This window comes from Westerdykella ornata (genome assembly GCF_010094085.1).
Source record: "Westerdykella ornata strain CBS 379.55 unplaced genomic scaffold EI97scaffold_2, whole genome shotgun sequence".
NCBI lineage: Eukaryota > Fungi > Ascomycota > Dothideomycetes > Pleosporales > Sporormiaceae > Westerdykella > Westerdykella ornata.
This window is the reverse complement of record NW_022986852.1, coordinates 492322-519083: the sequence shown is the minus strand read 5'-3', so window position 1 is coordinate 519083 and position 26762 is coordinate 492322. Positions and strand designations below refer to the sequence as shown.

The following is a 26762-nucleotide window of genomic DNA, read 5'->3' as shown; positions in this document are numbered from 1 at the left end:
TTGGGACTGGAAAGAGTGAAGAACTCAAGTGCCCTGAAGGAGATAGACTTGGATGAAGTGCAAGGCAAGTTGGAAGACATGCTACTCTGAAGAGGAGATGCTGTTGAGTCTAGCTTGCAATGAGTTCCAAGCTGAGAGGGTGTGTCAGATGGTAAGCCAGTTTATGGATATCCTATCTGGGACTGGAGAGGAGGACTGGGAGAAACTGTCTGTACCAGTACTGTCTGAGGATATGTGGCTAGTGATTCTACAGTGGCTAGTGCCCTGCACAGCCTTGGTGCCTAGAGAAGGAATATCAAAACCGGTGTCAGGCCCCAGCCTTACCCACACAAGCATATACCTGAATACAATCAGTCAACCCATCTTCATTCAATCTTTCTATCACCGTGATATCTTCAGATACCATCAAATCTGATACTAATGTTACTCGCTATACATTTTTCTTACCAGAATTCATTCTGCTCTGCCAAGCTCTATGCTCTCTAGCTGCCATGTTGCAAGAGCCTCGTGAGATGAGATACTATGGGGATGTTGAGGGCCCAAGACTGCTGTCTGCCGCTTGCAACAATCCTCCATTAGTGAAACTGCTTTATACATTTTGTCTTGGTCTTTGAATATAAACGCTAGATTATTTATACTAGTCAGCGTATTAGGATGGTCCACTCCTAGCTTGCTCTTGCAAGCCTCTATCACTTCTACCTCCAGCAACTGTATAGTTACAAACTAAAATCTATAATATTATGTGCAATAATTTCTATAGAGTGTATAAAGAAGTGTCTTTAAAAAGTATAAAAGAGAATTATTAGAATAGAATATAACTAGAGATAGTAAGATATTTAATAATATAATAAAGTTATTCCTTCCTCTCCTCATTTAATAATTGCACTAAGTGTTATATGGAGCTTACCTATGTCCAAGTCTGGGTTAGGGTTAGATAGTTGTGTGAATGGGCTGTGAGGAGTATTCAGTGTGATTAGAGAGAGCGGTTGCAATATAGAAATAATCTTATTCTTTACTACGAAAGAATAACAAGTATTAATCTATGTAAAAGATAAACTTATAAGGAATTGACTATGAAGAACAGAAAGAACTCTAAAAGAAACTATCCTTATATATATTCTGTTTCTTCCTAGTCTGCTGGCCTGCTATCCTATCCTTGGCGGGATGTCAGTATCTTGACGGGATGGCTTGTCACGTGACCTGTTATGCTGAGCCACCCATCCTGCCTTCCTATTGGTGGACCTTTCCTTCGCCCCGAGTGGTCTTGGCCTGTACCGTAATTCCGCTCACTCGTCCTTACAGGTGAGCCATAATCATCGAGCGTTATTTGTGTCATAGCTTCTGTGCTGTTAACACTAAGCTAATATCCTAAAAAGTACTATATAAATATCTATAGGAGTAGTTATAGATAATACATAATAAAGTATCTAATAATTTTCTAGTGCGCTAACTTTAATAAGGCTAAGCAGCTTAAAAGATAACTAGAAACGGTGCTTTTTTTACTATAGAGAATTCTAAGCGAATGTTATGTTAAACTCGAAGGCAAAACAGGCCTTAACTAAACCTATACTCCAGCCCGCTCAAAAAGATTGTAATTTACAACTCTGCGCGATTCTAAGGAAACGGATAGCCAACCAGCGTCCAAGCCTGCTGGATCTTTTCCACATGCTTACCAGCATTTTTGATAGTAATATCGGCAAATTCCTTGAAGGTCGCGTCCTCACTGAGTTCACCACTCGTCAGTGCTTTGTACCAGATAGGACCAGCACCTTCCCAGGCGTACCCCCCAATCATACTAGCAGCAAGGTAAAAGGCACGATTGGGGATGCCGGAATTGACGTGAACACCACCACGGTCAATCAGAGAGTTCAAGCTTCTTGAAATCATTCCAATGTGCTGGCTGAGGGTCTTTCCCGACTGTTGCATCGTCGTAAGCCGTTCCAGGGTTCTTCATATCTCGGAGAGCTTTGCCTTTGATGTTCTTGGCCCAAATTCCCTCGCCGATAAGCCAGCTGGCTTGGTCGACAGTCTGAGGATGTTCTGGATCTGTACCCCATTGTTTCACCATGATGCCGAACACATCAGCAATTGACTCGTTCAAGGCGCCGCTTTGGAACTTGTACTCAAGTGGGCTTGTGTACTGCACCACACCGTGGGTCAGTTCGTGGGCAATAACGTCAAGCTCATCCGTGAAGCCGTTGAAAATATGTCCGTCTCCATCACCGAAGATCATCTCTCTGCCATCCCAGAAGGCGTTTGCGTATCTCTGGCCATAGTGCACGAAGCCATCGAGCTTCAAACCCCTGCCGTTAACTGAATCGCGCTTGAAGAATTCAAAGTAGAAGTCATAAGTCTTCTTGAACCCGACATAACATTCATTCGCGTCCTGGCTGGAATCCTCCTCCTTGCTGATGAGAACACCGCCTTCTTTGATCATGACCTTGTCTCGAGGAAGATCATCAGAGTCCCAGGAATTCTGTGCATTGTAGATTGTACGTTTCAAATGACGTACAGCCCCCGCAGCTGCACGAAATTTAGTGGCATGCTCAAGCGTACGAAGGGATGTTTCACGTTGCTCTGCTATTGCAGCATGCCGAGCAACATTCTCGTGGATGTAAGGTGGAACGATACCTTGAGCGGTCTGTTGCTGCTGAGCTGATACGATGCTCTGCCCATGTTGGATACGTGCGTCCTGAAGCCGTCTTGTGTTGTCGATGGTAGACTGACAAGCACTGATGATGTGCTCCGGTGCCTCCCCCTTCTCAACAACTGCACGTAGTATATATTCTGGAACAACGCAACAAATAGGAGACATATCTGTATCTTAGTGGAAGTGTATTCGTAAGTAATATATTGCTGGTTTTTAAACGAAGATGAAGAAGTTTACAAAGCGCTCTAAGCATTTTGAGAGCACCCGGAACACCTCTTTTATAGAGGGATCCGCCTCCCAGAACCGGGGTGCATATGCTTTTCCCTGCAGCTGAAAGCAAGGAGACAGTTGTACATTCATGTGACAATCACATGGGGTAACTTTTGTTGCAGCCCCATCTGAGGGGAAGCCGGTTTCGCTAGAGACTGATCTTGATCCTTACATTTACATCTTACTAGTGTGATACTTGCAGCTCTTCTCATGCCCGGTATTTCCGTCCCGCCAAATACGACTGCATGGTGCGGAGCAGAGCCAGTATAATTCGTGCCCGCACTTACATCTCATATGGTCACATCCATTGTGCTTCTCGATGCTCCAGCCGCAGTTTTCGCCGGGGCATTTCTTCGTGATATTGCTAATCATCGTGATGCTCTCCGTTTTTTGCGCGTGACATTTGTTGCTTTGGTCCATGCGATTGTCGAACTCACGACAGGTCTCACCTTCATGCGACTCCCTCCCATGAACAACGCACATGCGAAATCTGCATTCTGCACATGTGAAGATTTTCTGCCCCGACCCGCCTTCATGCTTCTGTTCGGATGAACAATTCATGCACCATTGAAACTCTGAATCGTTATTGAGGTATTTGCGGGTAGCTCGGTCGTCATATGCGCGGTTTTTTTTTAATTTTTCTTCATAAGGACTGGAAGTGCCGCTTACTGTTCGGAGATCTCTGGTGAAGCGTATATTTTCACCTCGGCAGGACGTCAACGTTATGTCGCACTTAAATTCTGGCCATTTGATATCAAGTGAATAGTGGGCTCCTCTCTCAGTCAACACTTATTTCTTGCAAGCCACCTAGCCTCAGCTGACGGCGCAACCCCACCCTCATAATAACATAACGCGGAAAAGTTCGGTACTCTCAAGGGAGAGCAGGAAACGTATTACGCCAAAAGAAGCTCAAAGACCTATGTGGGAGAAGAGACTTGAGACCTGGAAGCTGAGGTTCAAGCCTTGGCGACACATTTCGATGTCAGCCTCTGCCCCACCTGCCACGGCTGGTCTCCGCCAACATGACGACTGAGAATGCTTTGGAATGCTCTGATCACCCTCTTTGGCTACAGGTAAGACAAATTACTCTTCGAGTTTCAGGGTCTATTATTACACGTCTGCATTAAAGAGCTCCTCTTCAGCTGAACTTACAGTACAATGAGTAAGTCAAGACGGATATCGGCACGCAGAGAGGGTAGATTCAGGGCGCGGACACTTGCGGGCTTAAGTGGGGTATGGAATCGTAAAGTGTAAGTGGAGTTTAGAGTTTGCTCCGCGTTAGCAAATGTATACCGTCCGATACTTCTCGATTGGTTCGATGCATGATGGACGCATAGGGGTACCAGGACTGAGTCCTTCAAGGTTTTCACGGTAAGTCAATTGTAGTAGCTCAACTACGGGCTGCTCTAGTGATGATATCATGACAGCACTCTTTACCATGTTTTGCGTAATCTGAGGGTCCAAGGTCAGCTAATGATGGGACCTATGTACGCACTACTTTTCTCTAGATCTGCGTCTCCTATTGGTATCAAACACGACTAGTCTCAAGCACTCATAATTTGGCCAATGTACGGTTGCCAACGCGGAGTATGTTCCTGAAATTCACATGTGACTGCTGTAGAGTAGTTGGGGCTACTTTCTCTATAAATGCGATTCTTTTCTCTTCTTTAGCAATTTCTTCTCTCAATATTAGCTACAGCTACCTGAGGCTAGTTGAATCAAATTGCCTTGGGCCCTGCACAGATCCTGTCCATCATCCAACGGCCGGAGAACTTCTTTGCTCAAACCACATCTCTCCTCATCGCCCTGCCTCAAGCAACCAATCAACAATGGGCGTCTCTCAAGTGAACCAATCCTTCCAGAATGACGGCAACTTCTCCGAAATCGACCTTCTAGACGTCCAACATGGAGGTCCCATCATGCGTCTCGAAACATTCCGTGCCAGCCACCCAACGGGTGCCTATTCCTACACGGCCTCTGGGACTCCCGTGGAAGCTCTTGCCGGGGAAGAACATCTCGGAGAAAACAGCAACCGCACCTTCCGCATGACTTTCTCTACCGGCCAGCTAGATAAAGTCCTGACTACCTTGGAGATGCGTGAGTTCTTTGACGAGGATGGCCACTACTCTGTCTACATGCGCGACGTCGACGGCAACAGTGACACCTTCGGCTCCACTCTAATTTCCAACGTCACGCCAAAGGATAACAGCATCGAGATCGAGTACAAGATTACGGCACCGGATGACGCCATTGAGAAGAAGGTCCTGTACTCTCCCCAACCGGCTCCCCTGACAGAACAAGTGCCCAGCTTGGTCGACATATCCGAAGTTGAACAGCTCAACACTGCCAAATCCATAAAGGTTGACATGTCCCTTGACAATTCCAAGAATAAATCAGCCAATGAACATCTCTTGGCTTTCGGCAAGGACGTCCGCAATGCATATCCAACATTTGCCAATAACGTCCAGACGTACCTCCGCATGGGCGACTTCCGCGACAAGTGCATCCATCACGGCACGAACCTGACAGGAACTAACCCTCTGCTGGCTGCTGAGTTTATTCCCTTGCGCAACTATCGAGTCAGTCTCATCATGTCTGGCAAGGTCATGGATCCTAACATGAGCGCTGGTGCCTCTCATACTCACCTTACGGCACCATTAAACCACGACAACAAGCCGGGCAGTTATACGCCTTTTCTAGTTGCGTATGCGGCCAATGTGGTCCTTCACCAGTTGGGCATTGATAAGGTGCACTCGGTACGTGATACGATTCGCCCTTGATATTGCTATAGTAACACCTTAATTACTGAGTCTCATTGTAGGACTACGGCGGCATCCCGATGAAGCTTAAACCCGGCAGCCGTCTCGAAACAGGAGTGTCTCCTCTCGTTGACTCCACGAACTTCAATCACGCTCTCAGTCTCGTAAGCGCGCTGCTTTACGCACCAGATGCGCTTCCAAGCCTCAAGGCGACAAAGCCGAAGATCTTGGAGTTCGGTGTGCGTCGCAAGCTTGCGATTGTTGATCACTAGGAGATCGGGGGAGGTATTGAACTTGGAAGCGGTTAGCATTGTTAGGAAAGCGTATGGACATTCACTGAACCTATAATTGTGAAGGATTCAGACTGGAGTAGTCACTGGATGCCGCAAATTGTAGTGGATTTGCTTCTTGCGAATTTTGTAACCGGCCGTCCCAAGCTGTCGTCTCTTTCCTGCACCATGGAAAAAAGATACGTGATACCGTAACAGCTACTCCATAATGTCAACCTCTCGTACTGATGCCTCCACTACCAGTCCCCACCCATCCCTTCCTCCGACCAAGTTTTTTGGTTTTCCAACCTTCTCGATTACACGTAAATGATCTTGAATGGTCTCCTTTAACTTCAATGGATCATTTGTTTTCTTTTGAATAAGGAACACCAGCTGAATCCCGTTAGTACCGCTTCCACCACAAGAGTCCATTGTCCACCGAGCTAACAATCGAACCCTGGGCTTCGTCTCACCGACAAAGCCGGAAGGATAGAGTCGGCGAACCAAGAGCGCCACTTTACCGATATAGCATGTCCACCATACATCCTTGGCCTCAAGAATATCGCGCAGATAAGCTTTGAACCTTGTCTCGCGTGGCAGAAGCTCGCCCCCATAGCTTTCCTCGAGAATCAGTGCAAGCAGAGCGCGGCTAGAGTGAGATACACCGTGCGTGGAAGACAGTAATCCGGTACTAGTGCTGTAAAGAGCAGACGTGGATGATGATCCCTTCGACATGACGGAGTGGAGTAGAGAGTATTAGCAAGCGCCTTAATGATATCCACACTGACCAAATCTGAGTACTGTTTGGAATGTGATCCACTATACTTTGGTATAGCATTAAGGAGAAGCTCAGCTATTTTTGGTGCTGAAGCTTTCGCATACGGAGTGGTAGCCATAGCAAGTGGATTCTGTTTGCGAATGTTCGGAGGAAGGGCCTAGAACAGCACACCCTCTCTCACACCTCCTTGACAGAAATGAGCTTCTCTTATTCCATGTGGCAATGCATTCGCGAGGACGTTGACCAAGAACGCTACGGCGGGAACTTGCTTACGCCGACGGTCCGAAACCCTGAAAATCTTTTGTGCGGTGTGCGCGACTTGTTCCAGCTTTTCCGTATCCGAGAATTCCGAGTTTGGAACCGTGAAGACATTGATGATGGAGATTGGATAGTGGCGTTTTCCCGGCTGGTTCTGGTACAACAGGAGGTACCCCCACCCGCGGAAACCGCCACCAGAAAGATACAACTTGAAACCGCCTTGATGCTTCGCTCTTTTGACCATGTCGCTCGGAACTTCAAGGCCGATGTAGGCGTGGAGGAAGTTCGACTTCATCTCCTCACGCAGTCTCTCCATCGCTCTCTTCGCCTCATTGTGATTCTTTCCTTTTGTCAATTCGTCCAGCTTCTGCGTCAAAGCCGCTGCCCCGTATGGAAAGCTGAACGCGCCTTTGGGACTCATTTTGATGACCCCTGAATGTGACACAATCCACGTAATCTGCATACTCCCGCCTCCAAGGTCCATGGCAATCCCTTCCATTTCCGAGAAACTGCTTGCAATGCCGAACGCACCTATCTTGCCCTCATCTTCCTTCGTCAAAAGTTCGACAGATAAGCCAGTTGCTTTACGAATCGTCTTGAGAAATTCGTCGCAGTTGATAGCTGTTTGTGTGGCTTCGGTGGCTATGATGCGAATGCAGGAGCTTGGGACGCCGAAGTCTGCGCAGATAATTTGGAAGCGGAGAAGTCCGGCAACGACATCCTTTATGACGGGGTCAGGAATCGGCACACGAGCACCCGTCAAATGATCAAATTGGGCTTCGTATAGGCTTATGTCGAGACGGTGAACGTGGAGGGTAGGAATAATGCGAGTTGTAGGTGGGGTAAGATCTGATATTGAGAACCTTATGCCATTGCTGGTAGAGTAGGCGACGCGTCAGTCATAGGCACGGAAAAGTCATCAAGAAAAGAACGAAGGGGCTATTTGCTACCTTCCCATATCAACTACTGCCTGCAAATACTGTGGAGTGTCTTGGAGCTCGACGTAGAGATCGTCGGACGCATAGCTTGTTTGCGAGGGATGCTGGGGGAAGTCGCAGCCACCACCCATGATGTACAAAGGGATGGTTTAATACAGTAGAAAGCCTGAAAACAAGCTGTGGTCTTAGAGTATTGCCAGCTTCTCACCATGGTTTATGTAGTAGTAGGTAACTGCATAGATTGAATTTGCTTAATACGTAACACATGTCGACGTGTGCAAGGTTAGAGCGTAAAAAGTATAGCCCGTAACATTTAGCACAGTATAGGCAGTCTTTGGTTTCGTAGTATAACTACGTACATCATGAGCGGGCGCACCATCCCACCAACATCCTGCGTCCGTTCGCTTTTAACTGCGATGCTTCACCGCCACAACATAGACTCATTTCTGCATAAACCCAGGCTTAGTCTCACTGGAAAGGCAATTAAAGAAGATGCGACTTTCAGCAAACGACACCCTGCATCAGTCTACGTTTCCTCGAAGATCGCATCAGCCCGCATACAAGCACATGTTAGAGGCTGGCAAGGTTGTCCACAACGACATCAGGCGATGGCTTGAGCCAGCTGAGGTCGATTCTCATCCCGACCATTCCAAGTGGTGGAGGCACGGAGAGATGGTGGGGATGTGCGGGGTGCAGGATGTAGTACTTGTAGATCAGTGCAGGAGAGTGGGGTTGTCGAGGAAAGTAGTCGACTGGCTAGCTTGCACCAAGAGCGCTTGTATCACGCCATGTGCCTGTCAGTTAGCAGCTTACTAGCGTCATCCAAACTGACGAATCAGAGGCTGGTATTTTCCTCCGGATCCCGCTTATCCTGCGGCTCAATAAGCGCCAGCATGTCTCATCTCAACATCGACAATTCCAACAAAGGGTTCCGAAACCCTTTGCATTGGAAGATCAGAGTGTTTGTTTATTTTTATATGGGTTTTACGAATCAAAAAAGCTTAGTTGACACGTACAGAATTAGGTCTAGACTTGATCATAGAATCGCTTCCCCTTAGTTGACACAAGCGCAAACATTCCACCCCTTTTTTCTTAAGCCGCCTCAGAGGTGGGATAGGAGTATCTGTAACGCCGCGTTACTATTTGGATTCGGGATCGGCGGCTGAATTCCGCTCGTGGTGCTTCTTGCCAAGAATCTTCTCCTTCATGGCGCTGTGAAGACTGGACTAGGGCCCGTAACCTTTAGCATCTCTCTCGCTTCAGCTCAGTCATATTCACTGCAGCGTAACGGATCTCCCCGAACGTATAAAACACGCCTCACACCACTCACAGACAGCGGTTTCGTCTACCTGGCATGTCTCTCTTCGATAAGGGTGAGATCATCTCGTCGTCCAAATCGAACTACGCCGAATCATCCTCCCCGAAAGTCCTGCCCAGCTCTCCCACTCACGCGCGATCTCAACCTTTCGCACTCGACTTGGCACCGAGCCGTACAAACCGGATGAACTAGACGCTGCACTTGACGGCCACGAGACTGCTCGACCGCTTCACGCATCAAGAAATGGAGGAGGTTGACGGCTGCGGTTTGACAGGTTGTGGCGTCTTTGACTCAAGTCGAGGCCGCCGACCTCTCTGCACACCTTTGCAATACGCGTCACTTAAAACGTCATCTTTGGAAATCAGCTGTAGGATTGGGGAAGACGATGCAGAAAAAAAAAGGCCCAAAACCCTCTGGAAACCGATTTGCTCGCGACTGAAGTATCTATAATTCTTTTTTCAGCTCTTCACTTTACAGGGGAGAGGTTGGTTCTAGAAAAGGCTGCAGATTGAAGTTTACAAATCTAAATGCTGCTTTAAGCAGCAAAGAAGCGCGTTGATGCAGACTCTGTTAGTAAGCAGTGTGTAGCTAAAACAGATACTTCGGCGGTACACGACATCGCCACCTCTAGCAGGGAGGATGGCCGTACCGCACCGGCACAGAACTTGCGTGAAAGCAATGGTATGTAGACATGGTTGAAGAGAAGAGTATTGTATGCGGCTCTCTAGATAGTGTTGAATCTTGCCAAGCATGGCCACCACCACAGCTCTGCTAGTGCTCATCCCTCACGAACATAAACAATCCAAAACTCTTCACGACCGTCAGAGGTCGAACTATAGCACATCTCCACAGCCCTACGGAGGTTTTCCAAATAAGTAAGGGCCGGTGGGTCGTGCGCCGCCACCGTAGTCAGCTTCTTCTTGGCAATGCAACTCCGTGAATTGAATTGTAGATATCTCAGCAACTACAGCAGATATCTATATAGTTCAAAGTGGAGATTCAATCTCCATCATCTATCTCCCATTCCCCATCAGCTGAGGACCCCTCAGAGCTAGAATGGTAGCCTTCAAAGTCTTCTAGTTCACTCAAAGTCATCTCATCTCTGAAGTCTCCAAACACTGGCCGGCCATCCGGCCAATCTAACTCTGAGGAGCTAGATGAGGTAGAGGATCGTGAGGAGCGTGATGAGGAGCGTAAGGAGGAGTCTTTTGGTGTTGCTCTTGCACGTGGCTGCCAGTTTGAGACTTTGTCATCTCTTCCTTCCTGATACTCATTACCTCCCTCAAGCTCTATAATTTTCTGAATATGCCGTGGAATTCTTTCAATCCAGCGCTGGATCCTCCACTGTTCAAGGTTATCCCAAGCTTCCTCCCACTCCTCCACCATCTTAGATATTGCAGAAGCTGGTCCTCGTGAAGTAGTCTTCCTCTTCAGCCATGGCCAGGCTGCTTCAATGGAGTTGAGATCGGGTGAATTGCCACACCAGATAAGCCTAGGAACCTCCATCTCCTTAAAGAATTCTTCCTGGAACCAATGGGCATGAGAAGGAGCCTTATCTTCTTGAACAACTGTCCTAGGTCGGGTCTTTTGGCACTCCTGCGCAAATGGAATAAGCTTAGGCTTCAACACCTCAGAGTAGTAACGCCACCAGTCAACTCCTCCCTTGCCTCTCCGGGTGAGTTTTCCACTCTTTTCATCCCATTTCCACTCAGGCTTCTTCCCAGGCTTGTTTCTTAAGCCAGTGCGCCTCATCAGTGTAGTAAGCTCCCACTCCTCCTTCTTAATAGACTCCCATCTCTTGTTCAGCTCCCATATCTTCTCCTCAGCCTCCTTTTTCTGCTTCATTGTTTCTGTTCGGTAGATGTAAAAAGGTCCTTTAAAATCATAGGAAAAACAGCCCCAGAACATGAACTCTGAGTACCCCTTCCACCGTGCACGAATGCAGCTTTTTTCATACTTTTCAGAGGCCTGGCGCCATATACGGATGGAGCCTCTCCTAATACCCATTACTACAGCTGTTTCATCACTCCAAATAACGTTCTTCCAGTCCTCCAAGGTCCAGTGTTGGTACCGTAAAGCCCACTCTAATCTATCCTTTCTCATCCTCTCTGTAAGTCCTGGTTTCTTCGTAGGCTTAACTCTCCTAAAACCTAAGGATCTAAGGTGGGTTCTAACAGTTTCATGGGAAACTGGCCACCCCTCCTTAGTGAGCTCCCTTGCCAGCTCCTCAGTGCCTTTCTCTCTCCCATATCTATCACACCTCACCTTCTGAAGTAGTGCCTCCTCAAAGGAGGCACTCCTCTTACGTGGGGCACCTGGCTTATCTCCATCCTTCACGTGTTCATCCAGCACTACGGAGCCTGACTGATACCCACGCTCTTTTGCCCTAGTAATCATCTTTCTTTGAGTCCTCTCCTTCACACCAGTAATCTCTTCAACTTGTTTGATTGACGCGCCAAAGGACCGCAGGGCTACAACCTGAGCCCTGGTTGCTGTATCATAATATGGAGGCATGTTTAGGGTAAGAAACAGTAAGGCAATTCGCCAGAATGCGCAAAGATATAGGTATAAGGACAACGCAGGTGAAAATTCAGACAAACATTCACATTTCAGAAGCTTCTTCTACCTAGATTCTATACAAAATACGGTCTTTCATCTATATCTGCATGATGAGCTGTCATGCCAAGAACCAGCTGAGATCCCCCTGCCAGTGGCCGCAGCCACATGGGCCACCGGCCCTTACTTATTTGGAAAACCTCCGTAGAGATTGCAGTGTTCATGTAAGGAGCCATTTGTTGTATGACCATGCAACAGCTCCGTGCGACAGCTGTATCACCAAGGCATGCAGAGCCCCTCCACCTTCGTATGCGCTTGCAACGGCAACGTTTCGCCAGTAACGCTCGGTTGAGCCCACTTGCCGAAGCGCAGGCTTCGATTTCCAGGGACCGTCGTACTCTATCTCATCTACATTTTCCCCATCACATTATCCTTTCCTCCTCCAAAGAGCCGAGGCCAGAGCTCGCTGTTGCTTGGCCTAAGAATCGGCGCTGGTGGACTCGAGAAGCATAAGGACGTGGTGGGCTCGATCGGGTCGTCTCATCGGTCAGAGGAGGGAGCAATAGCGGGCGTCGGAGCTTAGGGGCGTGGTAATGCTATGTCGTGGGCATCGCTGTGCGTTGGACCCCGTCTAGAAACGTACAAGATGGCTGGTTTCGACGCTGCAACTGTGCCGGCTGACTAAACAAACACCTGGCCATGGTCTTCATCACGGCTCCCAATCCCCACGTCGGAACTATCGATAATCCGAACGCTTGTGCAGCTCGCACAGCCACATGCCCATGGAATAAAAGACATCCGGACTACTCGTTTACTAAAAATCAGCAGGAGGGAAAAGAGATGGATCCATCCATCCACGCAGCCAACTAAGTAAGCAATCTCAAAATAGATCCCCACCATCGCTACGGACCGCTGCACAGCTCGTCACATAGACTGCTGCCCTGTGCACCCGACAGCACATTCCCTACGGCAAATCAACGCTGACTGCTGCACGTTAATCGACGTGGTTGGCCATGCGAATGCCCCGGGACAGTCGGGCGCTTAGAGGAGGCCACCCAACCATCACTGAAATAACCGCCTGAGGGAAGCGCCCAGGATGACGCCCCCACTGATTGGACCACCACTTACACCACAACACCCAAATGGGCCGTTTTCTGCAGAGTAAACACCCGTCAACCGCTATTGCTTTGCAGCATCCTCACGAGAATGCTTGGAAGACTATGCCGGCCGGCTTGTGTGTTGCGTCTTATAGTAGTCCCTATCCTCCCCACATCTCCGCCTCACTAAGGCACGTCTACCATGGTCGACCGCTGTGAAGACCTGGATTGAGTTTTATTTGGTCTTTTCTTGTGTCTTCTCGGTCAAATCCGACGCCCGGGCTTTCGTATTGTTAGGCATAGTTAATCAAGAGACGGATTCGAAAAATGCCGGGCCCAGCACTACAATTATTTCCTCCTCCGCCCCGTCCCCAGAGACAGGCCAGTCCCAACAGAAGGCAGCGAGAAAAGCCTCCTACGCCGGAGCCGAGAACAGAGAGAATGGATTCAGCGCAGAGTTCCAAGGGCCCACCCGACTTTCACGAACTCATCATCCAGGTCAACTCGGTTCCCGTCTCACCGTCCAGCTCCATCGCGCCGCCGAGCTCAATTGCACCTCCTCCTAGGGCACACATACCCAATACGCACATGAGAACGCCGCCACCACCAGAGAGCAGACCAACCTTCGAATCACCGCCTCATACAGCCTCAGTGTCTCCAATCTCAGTGAGAAATTCCTCTTCAAAAATTCCAGATCCTCGGACACAATCACCGGCTGTGTCATTGCAAGATGGACAGTGGACGAGAGCTGCCTCGTCCAGTCCAGATCCCAACCGCGCAGCTTCTCCTGCATTCTCTACGAGTGCCACTCTGGTGCGAGCAAATAGTTCAGCGACCCAAGGCCTCTCAAGATCACCAGATGAAGAAATCCCCATGCGGTCCATGTTCCCTGTCTACGACCCAACCGTGCCGCTACCTCAGCAGCAATACAAGCCGACTCAGGCCTCGCCTACCCACATTCCGAGGACCCAGATCAGCAGATCTCCCTATTCACCAACATTCTACGTTCCGCACAGCAACGTTGCCAGCGACGGGAACAAGAGTCCTCCCCCAAAACCCTTCTTCACCCCTTCCCATCTCCTCGACAATCTCTGGGTAGCGTGCAATGGCCAGGAAGCGCCAGCCGTTCAGCTCTACACTCTTCGAATGCACCGGCCATCCGAGGCCAACCCGACCGTCACCTTCGGAACCACTCCGTCACTCCCATTCTACAGCCTAGCACAGTCAAACCTGGCCGGCCAACATGAGGTCCAAAGCATCATGAATGAACTCCTAATCCAGCGACACCACCCCACTCAACCACGCGTCCTCCCCATCGCTCAACTCGACCTCATTTGCCCGCCCTCGCTCGACCACCAAGGCTTCGATCCTCACCAGCAAGAGCCCGCCACCCTCCTCACGAGCATCTACCCAAAGCTTGCCGCTCTCGCCGCGCTGGATGCCGCCGCAAACTCTCCCGCAGCATCCCACATCGCCCTCGCCGACCCAAACGCCACCTCCCCAGCGGCCCAACGTCTCGCAGAAGACGTCCTCATGGAGGCTGCACAGCGCGAATGCTGCGCTCTCGTTTGGACCCGGGAGACTCTCGAACAACCTACCAACCCCTGGGCGCGCCACATGCCGTCCGAAGGATCCTACCAGCTCCACCACCCAACACTAGGCACCTTTCCCATCAAGATCGAAGGCGACTGCTCCGGAATCAACAAACCCTCCACCCGCCCCGTAACCGCCATGTACGCACACAACATGCCCTCGACACCCCCCATAGCAGGCAACGGTCAGAAACCCGCCTCCATCGCCGTCCTAAACCCCTACATCCTCTCCCCCACCTCTCCGCGCGCCAACAACGCCTTCTCCGCCGGTCTCCCTTCCCCCGTTCCGCGATTCGGCCCCGGTTCAGACAATCGCCCAAACTCCATGACGCCCTCGGTAATGGACATCACGCAGCTCGCCACGGCCACCGACGCCAGCGCCGACGACGCCGTGCTGGCCCGTCTGGACTTTGTGTCGGACTCGCTCACGCTCAACCTGGGGGCGCTGACGCGTTTCGGCAACCCGTTCCTCGTGGACGTGGTGGCGAGCGCGATCCTGGCTGTTGCTGTTGCGGAGGCGAAGCGCGGGAGGGGCAAGAAGGGTAGTAGGGCCGGGAGCGTGGAGGCGTTTGAGGCGCCGCCGGATTCGAGGGAGGTGTTGGCGAGGAGGAAGGAGGAGGCCGGTGTGAGTGATCGGGAGGCGTTTACGAAGGGGTTTCTGGAGGGGTGGAATGGGTGGGGTGGGAAGGCGAGGAGTCCGTTGAAGGGGAAGGGGAGGAAGTGGGAGGTGGTAGGGGGGAAGGGTAAGGGGGGTATGGGCAGTGGAGGGGAGGAGGTGCAGTTGGGAGAGGGGGATAAGGATATCGAGTTGGGGGAGTGGTATGGGCAGCCTCCTCGATCGCGGAGTGTGCAGCAGGAGGGCAAGACAAGGATCAAGAGTAAGAGGAGGGAGGAAGAGGGGGAGAAGGACAAGGAGAAATTACCCTTTGTCACGCGGACCATCATCAGTGTGCTGAGTTTCGCCTTCAGGAGCGTCGTCTTCGTGCTCAAGATCGCCGTCAAGGTGGTTGCCGGCGTCGTAGTCATGATTACGCGGAATTTCTCCAGGTTGTAGCGTGGAAAAGGTTGCGGGCGTTGTATCCGTTGTATATATGGCTGGATGAGGAGAGTTTCCTTTGTTTCTTGTGATATCTTTTCTTGCGGGGCTACTTTTATAGGTGGAGCTGTTGTTCGGCGGGATGGTACAGGATAAGGATGGGTGTTTTGTAGAGTGGGGTTGCTATGATACCTAGTCGGTCTTTTATCATCGACATAATGGATTCTGTTTGTCCTGCTCTGTGTCTGTGTCTGTGTCTGTCCCAACAGCATGTATTCCTCTGCCATGGTGCGTGCCGATTAGGCATTCGTGACGTGCTGAGAAGCAAGCTTTTACCTTCCAAAAATCGATGTACAGGAGTCATCGTCTGCGTGGAACGCCTGAGAACCGCCTCACGGAGACAAGCAAGTTGCATATCGATTACGAATTCTACATCAATTAATCATTTCAGAAAGGATTTTTCGAGAAATCGTTCATATACGTTTCACGGAAAAAGCATCCCATCACAACAGCAGTGGACCCCTAAGCGAAAATCGCCATGTGATGAACGATTCGTAGAGAACGCTCAGACGCGTCTCCAATTCCATTATGTAGTACTTTCCGTCAATCCAGCCGTGCCGTGCGTGATATCATTCCGAGTGACCCCCCATATGCATGCCCAGAACCGCCCCGAAAAATCCTCAACCCTTCCTCTCCCAACGCCTGGTCCCAATAGAATGCATATTGGAAGGAAGGCGCCAAAGAGTGAGAAAGAGTCGTAGCCAAGTTACCCAGGACACCGCCACCTTCTGAAGATTCCCATGACGCCGATCCTCATGCCCTCAGTCTCCCAGTGTCTTTAGAATCGTCCCCGGTGAAACTTACGAGGCCTGTTCTGTGCTCACTTCCGTCTTACTTCTCGCCAGGAACGTTCTTCACACCTGGCAACGGTGGAAACGCCTGTTCATCCATCACCAAACCCTGCGCCTCCGCAACGCCCACGCCCTTTTCTACCTCCTTCTCCTTCTCAGACGCCTTGACCGGTTGCACAACCTCATCAAACAGTCCCCCCTCAGCGGGTGCAAGCCCCCTTCCCACGTCCACCAGAATCCTCCACGCCCGGCGAAACTCGTCTCGAATCGCCACGATCCCATTATGCGTCACCGTCCTCGCGACATTGTGATCGAGCTCGAAGGGATCTTCGATCGCAAACAGATACCTCGAGCGCACTTCCTTGCCCTCCACCGTCGTCGTCTTCGCGCCCGTCCAGCCTTTCTCCTGCTTCGTGAGGATCCCCCCTGGGGTGCGGAGGGAAAGCACTTCGGTGGTCCAGTAGAACGAAGGGGCTCGCGGGCCGGAAATGTATCCGGGGTTGTAGGCGGGGAGCGCTGCAAAATATTGGAAGAAGCCTCGTAGGAGAGCACCGAGGGATTGCGTATTTCTTGTCAGACGACCCTGACGCGCCGCTTCTAGGATTTCCTGCTCATTGCGCCAGAACCGGACCGTGTAGCCGTCGACGGTGGTTCCTGCTAGCATTTGACCTAATGAATCGGCAGAGGTAGGTCCGGGTCGCCATGAGAGCTGCAGATTGGGGCATACCGGGGGTTGCGCGATGTTGACCAGGTAGTGAAGGACCATGAGGACCCAGCCGTAGCTGGAGAGGGTGCCGCTGTAGCTGTTGTTTATCTTGCGGCGCTTAGCCCAGGATTTGACGAACAGGACCATGGGACGGACGCGTGGGTCGGTGAGCGAGTAACAGCGCAGGAGGTGCGTGTTGTGTAGCCCAAGGCTGTTGGAGAAGTTGATGTCGCATTGGATGCCGATGCCGGTTTTGGGGAAGTCGAGGGGACCTGCGGGTTTCTCACGCACCCAGAACCTGCCTCTGTCGCGCGGTTTGTGCGGATTATTATTACCCTTGGTGGGTTTTGCGTTGGTGGAGCCATTTTCAGGCTGTGATGCCGGCTCTTCAGGGACGGACTGCTTCGGAGATGGGGATCTGCTACGGTCTGCTGATTTTGGAAGAAGGTCATTGATGTCCATGGCCGCGAAGATCTCAGATGGATCCCGCTGGTCCATGGTTTCTGGAGATTTGCCGTCGTCAAGGTCTACGAGAGCTGCCGGCTTCGGTGGAGCAGGCTGCGGATACTTCTTTTCTTCCGGCAGCTCATCCCACTTCTTACGTTCCTCATACAGTGCGGTGAACAGTTCCTCTGAAGGGATTTGACACACCTTCAAGATGGGTACCCTGGTCTTGCTGAGAAGTCGTCCGCCCATCCTAGAATCCAGGATTGCCTTCTCCAACAGTCTCGGGACATCTTTCGGTAGGCTGGCATGTTCTCCTACTATTCCTTCCCTCCATATGGGTACGACGGCGAGATCCATATCGGAGCCGGGTGTAGCGAAACCGGACGCTAGACTCCCGAATCCAACCAGATCTATGGTCTCTAGATCACTGCAGGCCTCGCTTTTAGAGATGGCGTCTCTGAGAATGCGCTCAAGGAGAATCCTGAAACTTTCCTTCTCTTCCAGTTCGGCAATGCTGATCTCAACACGGGGCACTTCCTGCGACGCTACGTAGTCTAAAAACTGGATCTGGGCGAGCGGATTCTCTGGGATTTGCTCTGGACGCCGCTGATACATGGCCTGCAAACCATTTTGTCTCGTAAATTGAGCCGTTCGCGGAGACGAAGCTGGGGAACGTGTGTCAGTATTGCTAAGCTGCTGTGGTCGCGGTAGAATCCTCGGTGGCATGGACTGTGGAGCCTGCTGTGGGTTGGGAGGTATTTGAGCGCCATTGCGACCAAAGTTCCGACGGTTACGCTGGCCTGGGTGTGGATATCGAGGATGAGTTGGAGCTTGACCTGATGGCCTAGGGTTTGGCGAGGGGACGCCTTGTTGCTGACCTCCGCGCAGAGTTGTTTGGCCTGTAGGGCTCTGGGGCGTAGGATCATGGCTGAGAATCATCCTTCGGACTTGGTCCTCCAGAGATCCCGATTGCAGGGCGGGATCCATCTCTACCCTGCAATATTAGTACCGGCCGCGCTTGCTTCAGCCAGCAATCAAGCAGGCGGTTGAGTCCGCACGAAAGGGTAGTTGTCGTTTGCCCGCCTCAAGACATATGGGTATGGACATCACTTCACCGCGTCCCCATACAGCGAGAGGTTCAACCTGGACCAAAAGGTAAACAGAGTCGCATATGCCTGGACTTGGCAGAAATGGGCTACGGAGAAATCTTCGGCCGATTCCGGTCTGGGGCTTAGCGGCTTGGCACCAAAGTGACGCTGCAGCGTGAACGACTTGTGCGACACGGCGCAACAAAGCCCTTTTACCTCTCCATCACCATCACCGACCCCTCGACCTCTGCCCAACCCACACTCCCGCAATTGTTCTGTTGACGAGAGCTCCTTGTGAACAGAACATTGCGATCCCGCGTACTGGCAACGTTCTCGCATCTATCAAAATGAACGGCCAGCCGTCAGCAGCTCCCCAGGCAGCGCCTCAGGCTGCTCTCAACGGTCCCGGGCCCTCGTCAACCGCACCCACTGCTTCACTTCCAGGAAACCGTCCAGCTGGACAGAATGGACAGCCGCCCCGTCCTAGAAGGCGCCGCCCGCCACCGGATCCCATGCGCACCCCATATCGGCCATTGAAGACCATCGCTCGACCGGTCGTCTCCTTGACAGACATGAACACTCCTGACAAGCAGACTCGTGCTGCCGGGGCAAGTGAAACTGATAACGGCATACCCGTACCAGTGCTTCGCCAAGAGTACCTGACGAAGGTCGAGGGAGAGACTATAGCACTTCCTCTGGTGATGAGACGCGGCGATGTGAAAGAGCTCCGCCATCATATCATGAGGCTCCAGTCACGGACACGAATCGATATACAAGACGAGAAACAGTTCACACAACCGATCCGCCTTCACCGCCGAGATCCGCGCGCTCCGCCCAGTGGCGCTGGATCCCACTTCGAGGAGGAGGAGACTGTAGAGGATCTTGAGGAGCAGAAGGAGAAGGAGCGGATAGAGATCCTGAAGGAGGAACGCCGGCGGGTCCGCGAGGAGAATCAGGCTAAGATTGCGCCGACGGGGAAGAAGAAGGCTCCGGCTTTTCAGAAGAAGACGGAGCAGAAGTTCAGAGCCGATGACACGCCGGAGGCGGAGAAGCGGCGGTTGCTGAAATACGAGGAGACACTACCTTGGCACCTGGAGGACTTCGACAACAAGCAAACGTGGTATGGCACCTACGAAGCCGAGTTATCCGAGGCCCACGTTATGCTCACCACCGCCTACGAGAACGGGCGCGACGTCATGCAAATCGTTCCTCTTGAGAGGTGGTACAAATTCGCCGTTAAGGGCAAGATAAAGCAGACGGGCGAGCAGGAGGAGGACCCGCTCAAGAAAGAGGAGAAACTCCCTGACTTTTTGAACAAGATAGAGCAGAAAAGCATCAAGAGGGAGCAAGAGCTTGCCATGAAGGAAATGAGGCGCCTGAGAGGCCGTGTGGGTGCGGGTGACGATGATGAAGGGGCCCCTCCCCGAATGCGAACTGGAGACGATGAGCCCATCGTCAAGCGCGAGGCGGATGCGGATGACATCGACTTCAACTACGAGGAAGACTTCGCCGATGACGAGGAAGGGGTAAACGGACTGTTCGAGGGCGAGGAAGCCGACGTCAAGGAAGCAGAGGAGAAGCTGAGGCGTGAACGATTGGCCGCCGCAGCATTCGACCTGCGAAACGAAGCTGAAGTCTATAGGCAGGAAGAGCTTGAGCGGCAGGCGGCCGAGAATGCGAGAAAGCTCGAGAAGAGCATCCGCAAAGCTTTGATCAAGAGGGAGAAGAATCCCGACTACGACTACCGGTCGGATCGCTCGAATCCGTACGAGAGCTCGTCCGACGACCTGGAGACGGATTCGGAAACCGAGCGGCAAAGGGCCAAGGAGGAGGAGGAAAGGAAAGCCGCTGAGCAGAATGGAAAAGTGGAGGCCGACAAACCCGGTTCGGGTGCTTCTACGAGGGGTACCAACACACCTTCTGGTAATCACAGGCCTGTTGATTTCAACAAGAAGAAGCGGCCTGGCTCTCCCAACCTCTCCGAGGCCAGTGGCAACGAATCATCGCGCAAGAAGCACAAGAAGAAGCACGAGAGGAACGTTGACGGAACGCGGAAGTCGCATCTCAATGACATGGCGAAGCGAACTGCAGCGTCCGGTAGCGATACGGAAATGACGGACGCTGGCAGGCCCAAGAGCAAACTCAAGCTCAAGCTCGGTACAACTCCAAGCGGGACTCCTGGTGGCAGTCGAGCGGCCAGCCCAGCCGCACCACAGGTCAATGGCAGCAGGGCCGGTAGTCCTGCTCGTGCTGCCGCAGCCCCACAACGTAAGTATCTATTGAAGTTGTAAGAATAGCACAGCTGATTTGAAGCGCAGAAAAAGCTCTACCTTCTGCATTGGAGATTTACAAGGCGCTTCCTCCTGAAGGCATGACCATCACGGGGTTGATCGCCGCATTCAAGGGGCGCGTGGATAAGACCAACACGCAAGCGTTCATCAAGCTCGTCAAGGCGGTCTCCAGCTTCGACAAGGCGCGCAGCTGGCTCACTCCCCTGCCGCAGATGCCGGCCGAACATGAGATTCAGAGCAAACTGCAGCGCAACGCAGCGCCCAAGAACCCAGCTGGGACTCCGTCTGCGGGAAACTAATGGAGTTTCTGCACTCTGGTTGGGCGTGTCGTTGGCGGTATATATGTGTATTCTAGGTTTCCTGCAGATCGTTGGAACTTCGGTCTTGGTTTGATGTGGCATGGCAGTTGGGACAAGAGTCGTGCGTGCTCAAATCGTGGAGATGGCATCAATATGGCTATCTGGATCTTTCCGGAGTTGGGGGGCTACTCATATCATAATCGACGGGGGTTATGTCCATGAATGGGAAACGTATAGGCCATGTTTCCATCAAGGGGAAGCATGAATTGACAAAGATTCTCCTTCCGCTAGCGTCATGGCATGATCATATACATACCAGCTACTGAAATTGCCCCGCCTTTGTGTTCATCCATTGGCACAAGGCCTATCTGCATCTTCTATATCATCCCCGCTGTTTACAGCGCATATTAAATGTCTAATTTGTTCGTTTCTGGTCCGATGGCTACGGCACCATTCCATTCCCCCGTGACGGGGTCTTTGGTTGCTCATTTCGTTCGTACAGCGTTTCGGTTCCAACGCCAGTGCCATCGCATATATTGACAATCCCGTGTTGCGGTTGCGGGTCCGTCACATGAATTGCAATAAACTGAAACATCCTAGCATGCACGCTTCTTCGGTGTGTGTGTGGTGGGTGGTGGGTGATGGGTGATGGAGGTGGAATATCCGCGCGCGGGCGGGCTTGGCTGAGGGTGGTTTTCCTTTCCTTTCCTTTCCGTGTGAGTGTTTTTGTTTTTGTTGGGGTATCCTGTATCCTGTTGATCGCGGGAACTGGGTGGGGGTGGGGGAGATTGTTGTTGGTGGTTGGGTTCGGTTGGGTTGAGCCGTTACTGTTTTGCAGGGACACCGGCCCAGTGGGAATGGGGATACTAAAGGTTTGGCTTGGATGTTGGGTGGTATTGCTTTTTGTAGTGGAGCCTGTGGAGGTAGGTGGTACCGGGGCAGTGGGTGTCGGTGTCGGGCCAGCTGTCTGTGCACATGTGGGGATAGGGGGGTTGGGTTGCGGGTGGCAGTTTTGAGGAGGAGACAGGGCGGGTGGAAGGGCGGGGGCGGGAAGGGTGCGGGGATGGGGTGAATGTAAGGGTTGGATGAGGAGGAGGAGGAGTTTGTCGGTGAGGCTAGAACGTGACGGGATGTCGAGGAAGATCATGATGTGGTACGGGGAAGGATGTACAGTGAATGTGAGTCGTTCTGGGGAGAGTCCTTCAGAGAACTAGCAGTGAGAAGAGTACTAGGTCGAGTGTACGGAATGTACTTGGCCTTGTGATTCGTGAAGAATATTGTCCTTCAGTGATGGAAGTTGGAGCGGCGTGCAGAATATATATACCCCTTTGCTTTATGGTTATGGCTTATACAGACACAGCGCATAGGAGTATCAAAATCTGCAGCAGATGATTGCCATGGGCCAGGTAAAATGATACTGTCCTCTCCAACACGTAAGGAACGTGGGGGGATACTGATCCTGATCTGCTAAAGATCCAGGGCGTGGTTCGTTCCGGTGAGGGAAAGCAGTGTTGCAGACCGACTCTATGCACCCGGTTGACTGAACAAAGGGATCATGGCACTAGCTCACGTCACGAGTCACACGCTCTACATGCAACCATCACCGATAACCTCGCCACAAATAAGGAGAGAGATATCAATTAAATGACCATCTACCTGCGATTGCAGCTCCCCTGTTGCAGCCCGAGCCGTCAAAGAGAAAAGACCGTCCCTTCTATCCACACCCATTGTAAACCCTCCCATGTAATCCCACCAATCTGATATCCAAGCTCAGTAAGAGCCCATTCTCTACCTGTGTCACCCACTATAGACACATCTACGAACCCGTCTTGGCATGGACGTTCTCCTGGTGGATCGGAGTCGTGAGTTGCACTTCGCCCTTCTCGATGTCGCGCTGCAGCTGGTCGAGACGGGAGCCCGTGCCCGCCGTCTTCCAGGCGGGGATGCCGCTGTCGAAGATGTCGTCCATCTCCTCGAGGGATTTGCCCTTGGTCTCGGGAGCGGTGAAGAACATCTACGGAAGACGGTCAGCGGTTCCGTGAGAAGGGGGAATGAAAAAAGACGTGAAAAACTCACATGGATCAACGCCAGGCCGTTGAAAGTCCCGAAGATCATGTACATCCTCCAATTGATCTTCTGGAGAAGCGGCGGGACGGCGAAAGCCAAGATGCAGTTCCAGGTCCAGTTCGAAGCCGTGGACAGAGAGACAGCCTTCGCGCGGACCTTGGCGGGGAAGATCTCAGAGGGGTAAGTCCACGAGCTAGGACCCCAGGTGGCCGCGAAGGTGGCGACGAAAAGATAACTACAGGCGATGACGCCCTTGGATGGGCCGGGTTTGTTGACTAGGACCCAGGAGACTTCGTCCTTGGTAGCGGGGTTGGTGTTGAGCTGGCCGTAGGAGGCTTGGATGGCGCCCGAGATGAACAAGAGACTCATCATGCCGAAGGAACCGAGCAGAAAGGCGGGACGGCGGCCAGTGCGATCGAGCCACAGAATGGCAGGAAGCGTCATGGCCACGTTGATGATGTATTGAATAGACGAGGTCAGGAGCTCATCCGCAATGCCTATAGACAAATTAGCTGCTGATTGCACTTGTCGTACTGGCAGTGACTTACCGGCACCCCGCATGATGTAAACGATATAGTACATCATGATCTGTTGCGGTTAGCGCTCTGGTACTGGCAATGCCTGGTTGGACAAGTTCTACTCACATTCATGCCGCACAATTGAGACCACATTTGTATGGACATTCCGAGAATGACGCGCTTGAAGATGCGGGGCTGCGTGAGGGCCTTGTAGCTGGTGACGGCCTGTTCACGCTCGAAGCGAAGGGCCTCCTCGATCTCGTGGTACTCGGCGAGGACGGTGGCGTTGGTGGTGTCGCCGCGGCCATGCAGATTGGCGAGCGTCCTGAGGGCCTCCTCCCAGCGGCCCTTACTGGCAAGCCAACGAGGAGAGCGTGGGAAGAAGAACATGCCAAAGAAGAGAAGCACAGCGGGGAACATCTGGATGGCCCATGGGATGCGGAATGCGGCAGTGCCTTGGTTAGGGGCCTTGGGGCCGCCGTCGACGAAGGATGCACCATACTGGATGAAGTACTGGATTAGGATGCCCCTTCAGCGGTGTTAGTACAGCAAAAAATCGAGGTGGCATGCCGTGATGACTCGCCAAGGCGGACACATACCAGGTGATGGCCCACTGCTGAAGAGACACAACACGTCCACGAATACCCTTGGGAGCGATCTCGGATTGATAGACCGGGACAATAGCAGAGCAGATACCAATGGCTACACCGGCAATGACACGGCCGATGCAGAGAAGAGCAACACCATTAGCAGCGGTTTGGAGGCTAGGTCGTTGTCAGCGGAAATGCTATCATTTGCCATTTTATGCACATACATGGCGCCGATGACCCAGATGAGGGCACCGACTTGGATAGCGGTGCGACGGGAGAGCTTGTCGGCGATGAAGGAAGAACTGAGGGCGCCGAAAAGCGACCCAGCCGGCATGGCAGCAGTGATGCCGCCTTGACGATAGCCGGTAGCTACTGAGGTCAGACGCGAATCCCAAAGGCAGCAGAGAGTACCTACGATTATGAAAGTAATTCTTGTACGCATTGGTTCCCAGTACCCCGCTCATGGAAGAGATGTCGAAGCCGAACAAGGCTCCACCGATGGCGGCGAAGCCGCAAATAGCGTAGACGTTGTAGAACGTCTGTGGGCGTCAGCGCGGATGCAACCGAGGGAGCCGGGAGAGTTGATACCTTCATCTTGTCGATGGTCACGGCGGGTAGAAGTTGTGTCCAGCAGGAGGGGAACGAAACTGTAACCTGGAGTTTCGGGGTGCAGGAGGAGGGAAAGAAAGAGAGAAAGCTTCAGGTCGAAAAGAGGATTTATGGAGGAGCCGGGGTGCGGAAGCTCCGCACGCGCGTGACCTAGGAGGATCGGTGTGGTTCCAGTACGCGCTTGGCGGGGTGTTGGGTGTAGTGTGGTTCACGATGGCAGCGTATACGAACCGCCTTTCACCGGCTGGAGACGTGCCAACACGCTCCCATGTGATACGCACGGTCCATGGAAGCTGGAGTCCCCCGCCCTGCAGCAGCGTCAAACGGACGTTGTCTTGCAGTTTCTGCAGATCGGGAGGACTAAGAGAGGGCCCGAGCCAGCGCCATGGGGCTGGATGGCTGGAGAAACTCGGGGTATCACCAGATTGGGACCATGTTGGGACCGCTTTACGCTCCAGTCGGTGCGCGATTTTCCAACGAAGCTTTGAGAAGCTGGGCCGCGGTGACGCCTCTCCGGGGTTTCGGTGCAACGTCGACCCGCATCCTAGGTTGTACTCGGGCTGCATTCAGGCGTTCGGCGGTGACATTTCTACGAGCCACCAATCAGGAGCAGGCCGTGTAAAGGTGCCAGTGAAAGGTCATGTCAGTCCATTTTGCCCGACATTGCGATGATCTAGGCCCCAATGGGATTGTCTTTTGCAGATGCTTGTACAGAGCTTCAGCACCATAGGCTTTTGAGAGTTTGTTGTATCGAAGTCAATTCTGGACCTGAGGAGGGTTGTTGTACTCTACAAGTAAGGCGATGTTGGATTTGAGTTGCAACCTTGGAAGTGTGGGGAAAGCCACAGTTCCCAAAGCAGTCTAGCGCCAACGTCGGGGATTCGAGAGGGGCATAAGCGTCAGTAGCTTATCCTAACGACCTGCCCAACCGTCCGTCCACCCACCTCCCTACCCGGGCAGTGCATGCGCTACGACGTCGCCGCATTGCTAACTGACAACGGCCGGGAAAGGCGCCGAGAGGTACACCATCGAGCATCGGGCACGCGCAACCATAGCCGCTCTTGGCAATGCAGCCGCCAGGACGACGAGTCGGACAGGGTTCATACGTCAAAGACTCCGCAGTACGAGTGCCAGTAGTGGGTAGGTAGTGGTGAATTACGTGGTACCGGTAGTAGTGGTAGTGAACCAACTACAGTAGTGGTGCTGGATCGAGAGCCCAAAGCCCAAGTGGTCCCCAAATCGGACCATGATTTCACTTCGCGGAGCCGAATAACCAACGACATTCCCTTACTCGCTTCTTCATCGCTTCGTCACATCAGCCCATGGAGTAAATCCTGGTCTCCTCACGATCAGTTGCTACGCCTCATCATCCAGCGAACCAACCGCCCCCTCTCTTTGCACAAGCCACACCCTCCCAGATGCTCTCCCATTCCAATGGTCTCACCCATCACATCTACCACAGATATCCGTACATAGGCCCTTCATCGTCTACATAAGCCCAGAACTCAAGTTCGGAACTCCCCTTCACAGGCGGAATCCGAGACCATCGTCGCACATATCGCCGTTTTCGAAAATGTCAACAAGCCCAGCGGGTTTTTTTTTTTTTTTTTTTGTATCAAATATGTGTATTGAGTCTAAGACTATGACACTGCTATCCTAGATACATGTGCCCGAAGGCTGTGTGTACAAGGTTATAGCTAGTAGGAAGATTTAAATCTAACCTACCAAGGAAGAGAACAGAGAAATTAGTTACAGGCCCTTATTTCCCTGTTATA

The 26762-nt window shown here is 52.1% G+C and overlaps 12 protein-coding genes across 12 annotated transcripts; 4 read left to right on the top strand and 8 right to left on the bottom strand.

Moving 5' to 3' along the window:
* Nucleotides 1-453: 453 nt before the first annotated feature.
* Nucleotides 454-705, bottom strand: EI97DRAFT_369427 (uncharacterized protein; the record flags this gene model as incomplete). Its single annotated transcript, XM_033795189.1, has 1 exon — nt 454-705. A coding segment is annotated over one exon (252 nt), but the record flags the coding sequence as incomplete, so codon positions are not given.
* An 871-nt stretch (nt 706-1576) lies between these two features.
* On the bottom strand, nt 1577-2888 carry EI97DRAFT_429798 (zincin). The gene is made up of 2 exons (XM_033797526.1): nt 2632-2888; nt 1577-2523 (listed from the first exon to the last, which is right to left on the bottom strand). Exons 1-2 carry the CDS (start codon nt 2813-2815, stop codon nt 1856-1858), a joined length of 852 nt encoding a protein of 283 aa, XP_033657575.1. The 5' UTR covers nt 2816-2888; the 3' UTR covers nt 1577-1855.
* Nucleotides 2889-3094: 206 nt separating this feature from the next.
* On the bottom strand, nt 3095-3538 carry EI97DRAFT_369085 (uncharacterized protein; the record flags this gene model as incomplete). Its single annotated transcript, XM_033795168.1, has 1 exon — nt 3095-3538. A coding segment is annotated over one exon (444 nt), but the record flags the coding sequence as incomplete, so codon positions are not given.
* Nucleotides 3539-4749: 1211 nt separating this feature from the next.
* On the top strand, nt 4750-6006 carry EI97DRAFT_498320 (uncharacterized protein; the record flags this gene model as incomplete). Its single annotated transcript, XM_033802546.1, has 2 exons — nt 4750-5676; nt 5742-6006. The coding sequence occupies 2 exons, from the start codon at nt 4750-4752 to the stop codon at nt 5949-5951; spliced, it is 1137 nt and encodes a 378-aa protein (XP_033657573.1). The 3' UTR covers nt 5952-6006.
* A 161-nt stretch (nt 6007-6167) lies between these two features.
* Nucleotides 6168-8053, bottom strand: EI97DRAFT_491570 (transcription regulator; the record flags this gene model as incomplete). The annotated part of the gene is made up of 4 exons (XM_033802276.1): nt 6168-6674; nt 6731-6856; nt 6908-7859; nt 7935-8053. The coding sequence occupies 4 exons, from the start codon at nt 8051-8053 to the stop codon at nt 6168-6170; spliced, it is 1704 nt and encodes a 567-aa protein (XP_033657572.1).
* A 3813-nt stretch (nt 8054-11866) lies between these two features.
* Nucleotides 11867-12393, top strand: EI97DRAFT_108351 (uncharacterized protein). Its single transcript, XM_033792953.1, has one exon. It carries the CDS (start codon nt 12040-12042, stop codon nt 12307-12309), a length of 270 nt encoding a protein of 89 aa, XP_033657571.1. The 5' UTR covers nt 11867-12039; the 3' UTR covers nt 12310-12393.
* A 1031-nt stretch (nt 12394-13424) lies between these two features.
* Nucleotides 13425-15200, top strand: EI97DRAFT_355192 (uncharacterized protein; the record flags this gene model as incomplete). The annotated part of the gene is made up of 1 exon (XM_033794896.1): nt 13425-15200. A coding segment is annotated over one exon (1776 nt), but the record flags the coding sequence as incomplete, so codon positions are not given.
* Nucleotides 15201-16055: 855 nt separating this feature from the next.
* EI97DRAFT_429792 (PAP/OAS1 substrate-binding domain-containing protein) lies at nt 16056-18672 on the bottom strand. Its single transcript, XM_033797525.1, has one exon. It carries the CDS (start codon nt 18510-18512, stop codon nt 16413-16415), a length of 2100 nt encoding a protein of 699 aa, XP_033657569.1. The 5' UTR covers nt 18513-18672; the 3' UTR covers nt 16056-16412.
* A 288-nt stretch (nt 18673-18960) lies between these two features.
* EI97DRAFT_439114 (uncharacterized protein) lies at nt 18961-21203 on the top strand (the record flags this gene model as incomplete). The annotated part of the gene is made up of 2 exons (XM_033799542.1): nt 18961-20881; nt 20932-21203. The coding sequence occupies 2 exons, from the start codon at nt 18961-18963 to the stop codon at nt 21201-21203; spliced, it is 2193 nt and encodes a 730-aa protein (XP_033657568.1).
* Nucleotides 21204-21645: 442 nt separating this feature from the next.
* On the bottom strand, nt 21646-22350 carry EI97DRAFT_439113 (uncharacterized protein; the record flags this gene model as incomplete). Its single annotated transcript, XM_033799541.1, has 1 exon — nt 21646-22350. One exon carries the CDS (start codon nt 22348-22350, stop codon nt 21646-21648), a length of 705 nt encoding a protein of 234 aa, XP_033657567.1.
* A 475-nt stretch (nt 22351-22825) lies between these two features.
* On the bottom strand, nt 22826-25086 carry EI97DRAFT_108300 (high affinity glucose transporter). The gene is made up of 8 exons (XM_033792951.1): nt 24967-25086; nt 24794-24917; nt 24603-24747; nt 24388-24552; nt 23915-24317; nt 23819-23858; nt 23280-23767; nt 22826-23217 (listed from the first exon to the last, which is right to left on the bottom strand). The coding sequence occupies exons 1-8, from the start codon at nt 24970-24972 to the stop codon at nt 23020-23022; spliced, it is 1569 nt and encodes a 522-aa protein (XP_033657566.1). The 5' UTR covers nt 24973-25086; the 3' UTR covers nt 22826-23019.
* On the bottom strand, nt 24858-25820 carry EI97DRAFT_108311 (uncharacterized protein). The gene is made up of 2 exons (XM_033792952.1): nt 24967-25820; nt 24858-24917 (listed from the first exon to the last, which is right to left on the bottom strand). Exon 1 carries the CDS (start codon nt 25551-25553, stop codon nt 24984-24986), a length of 570 nt encoding a protein of 189 aa, XP_033657565.1. The 5' UTR covers nt 25554-25820; the 3' UTR covers nt 24858-24917; nt 24967-24983.
* Nucleotides 25821-26762: the final 942 nt, after the last annotated feature.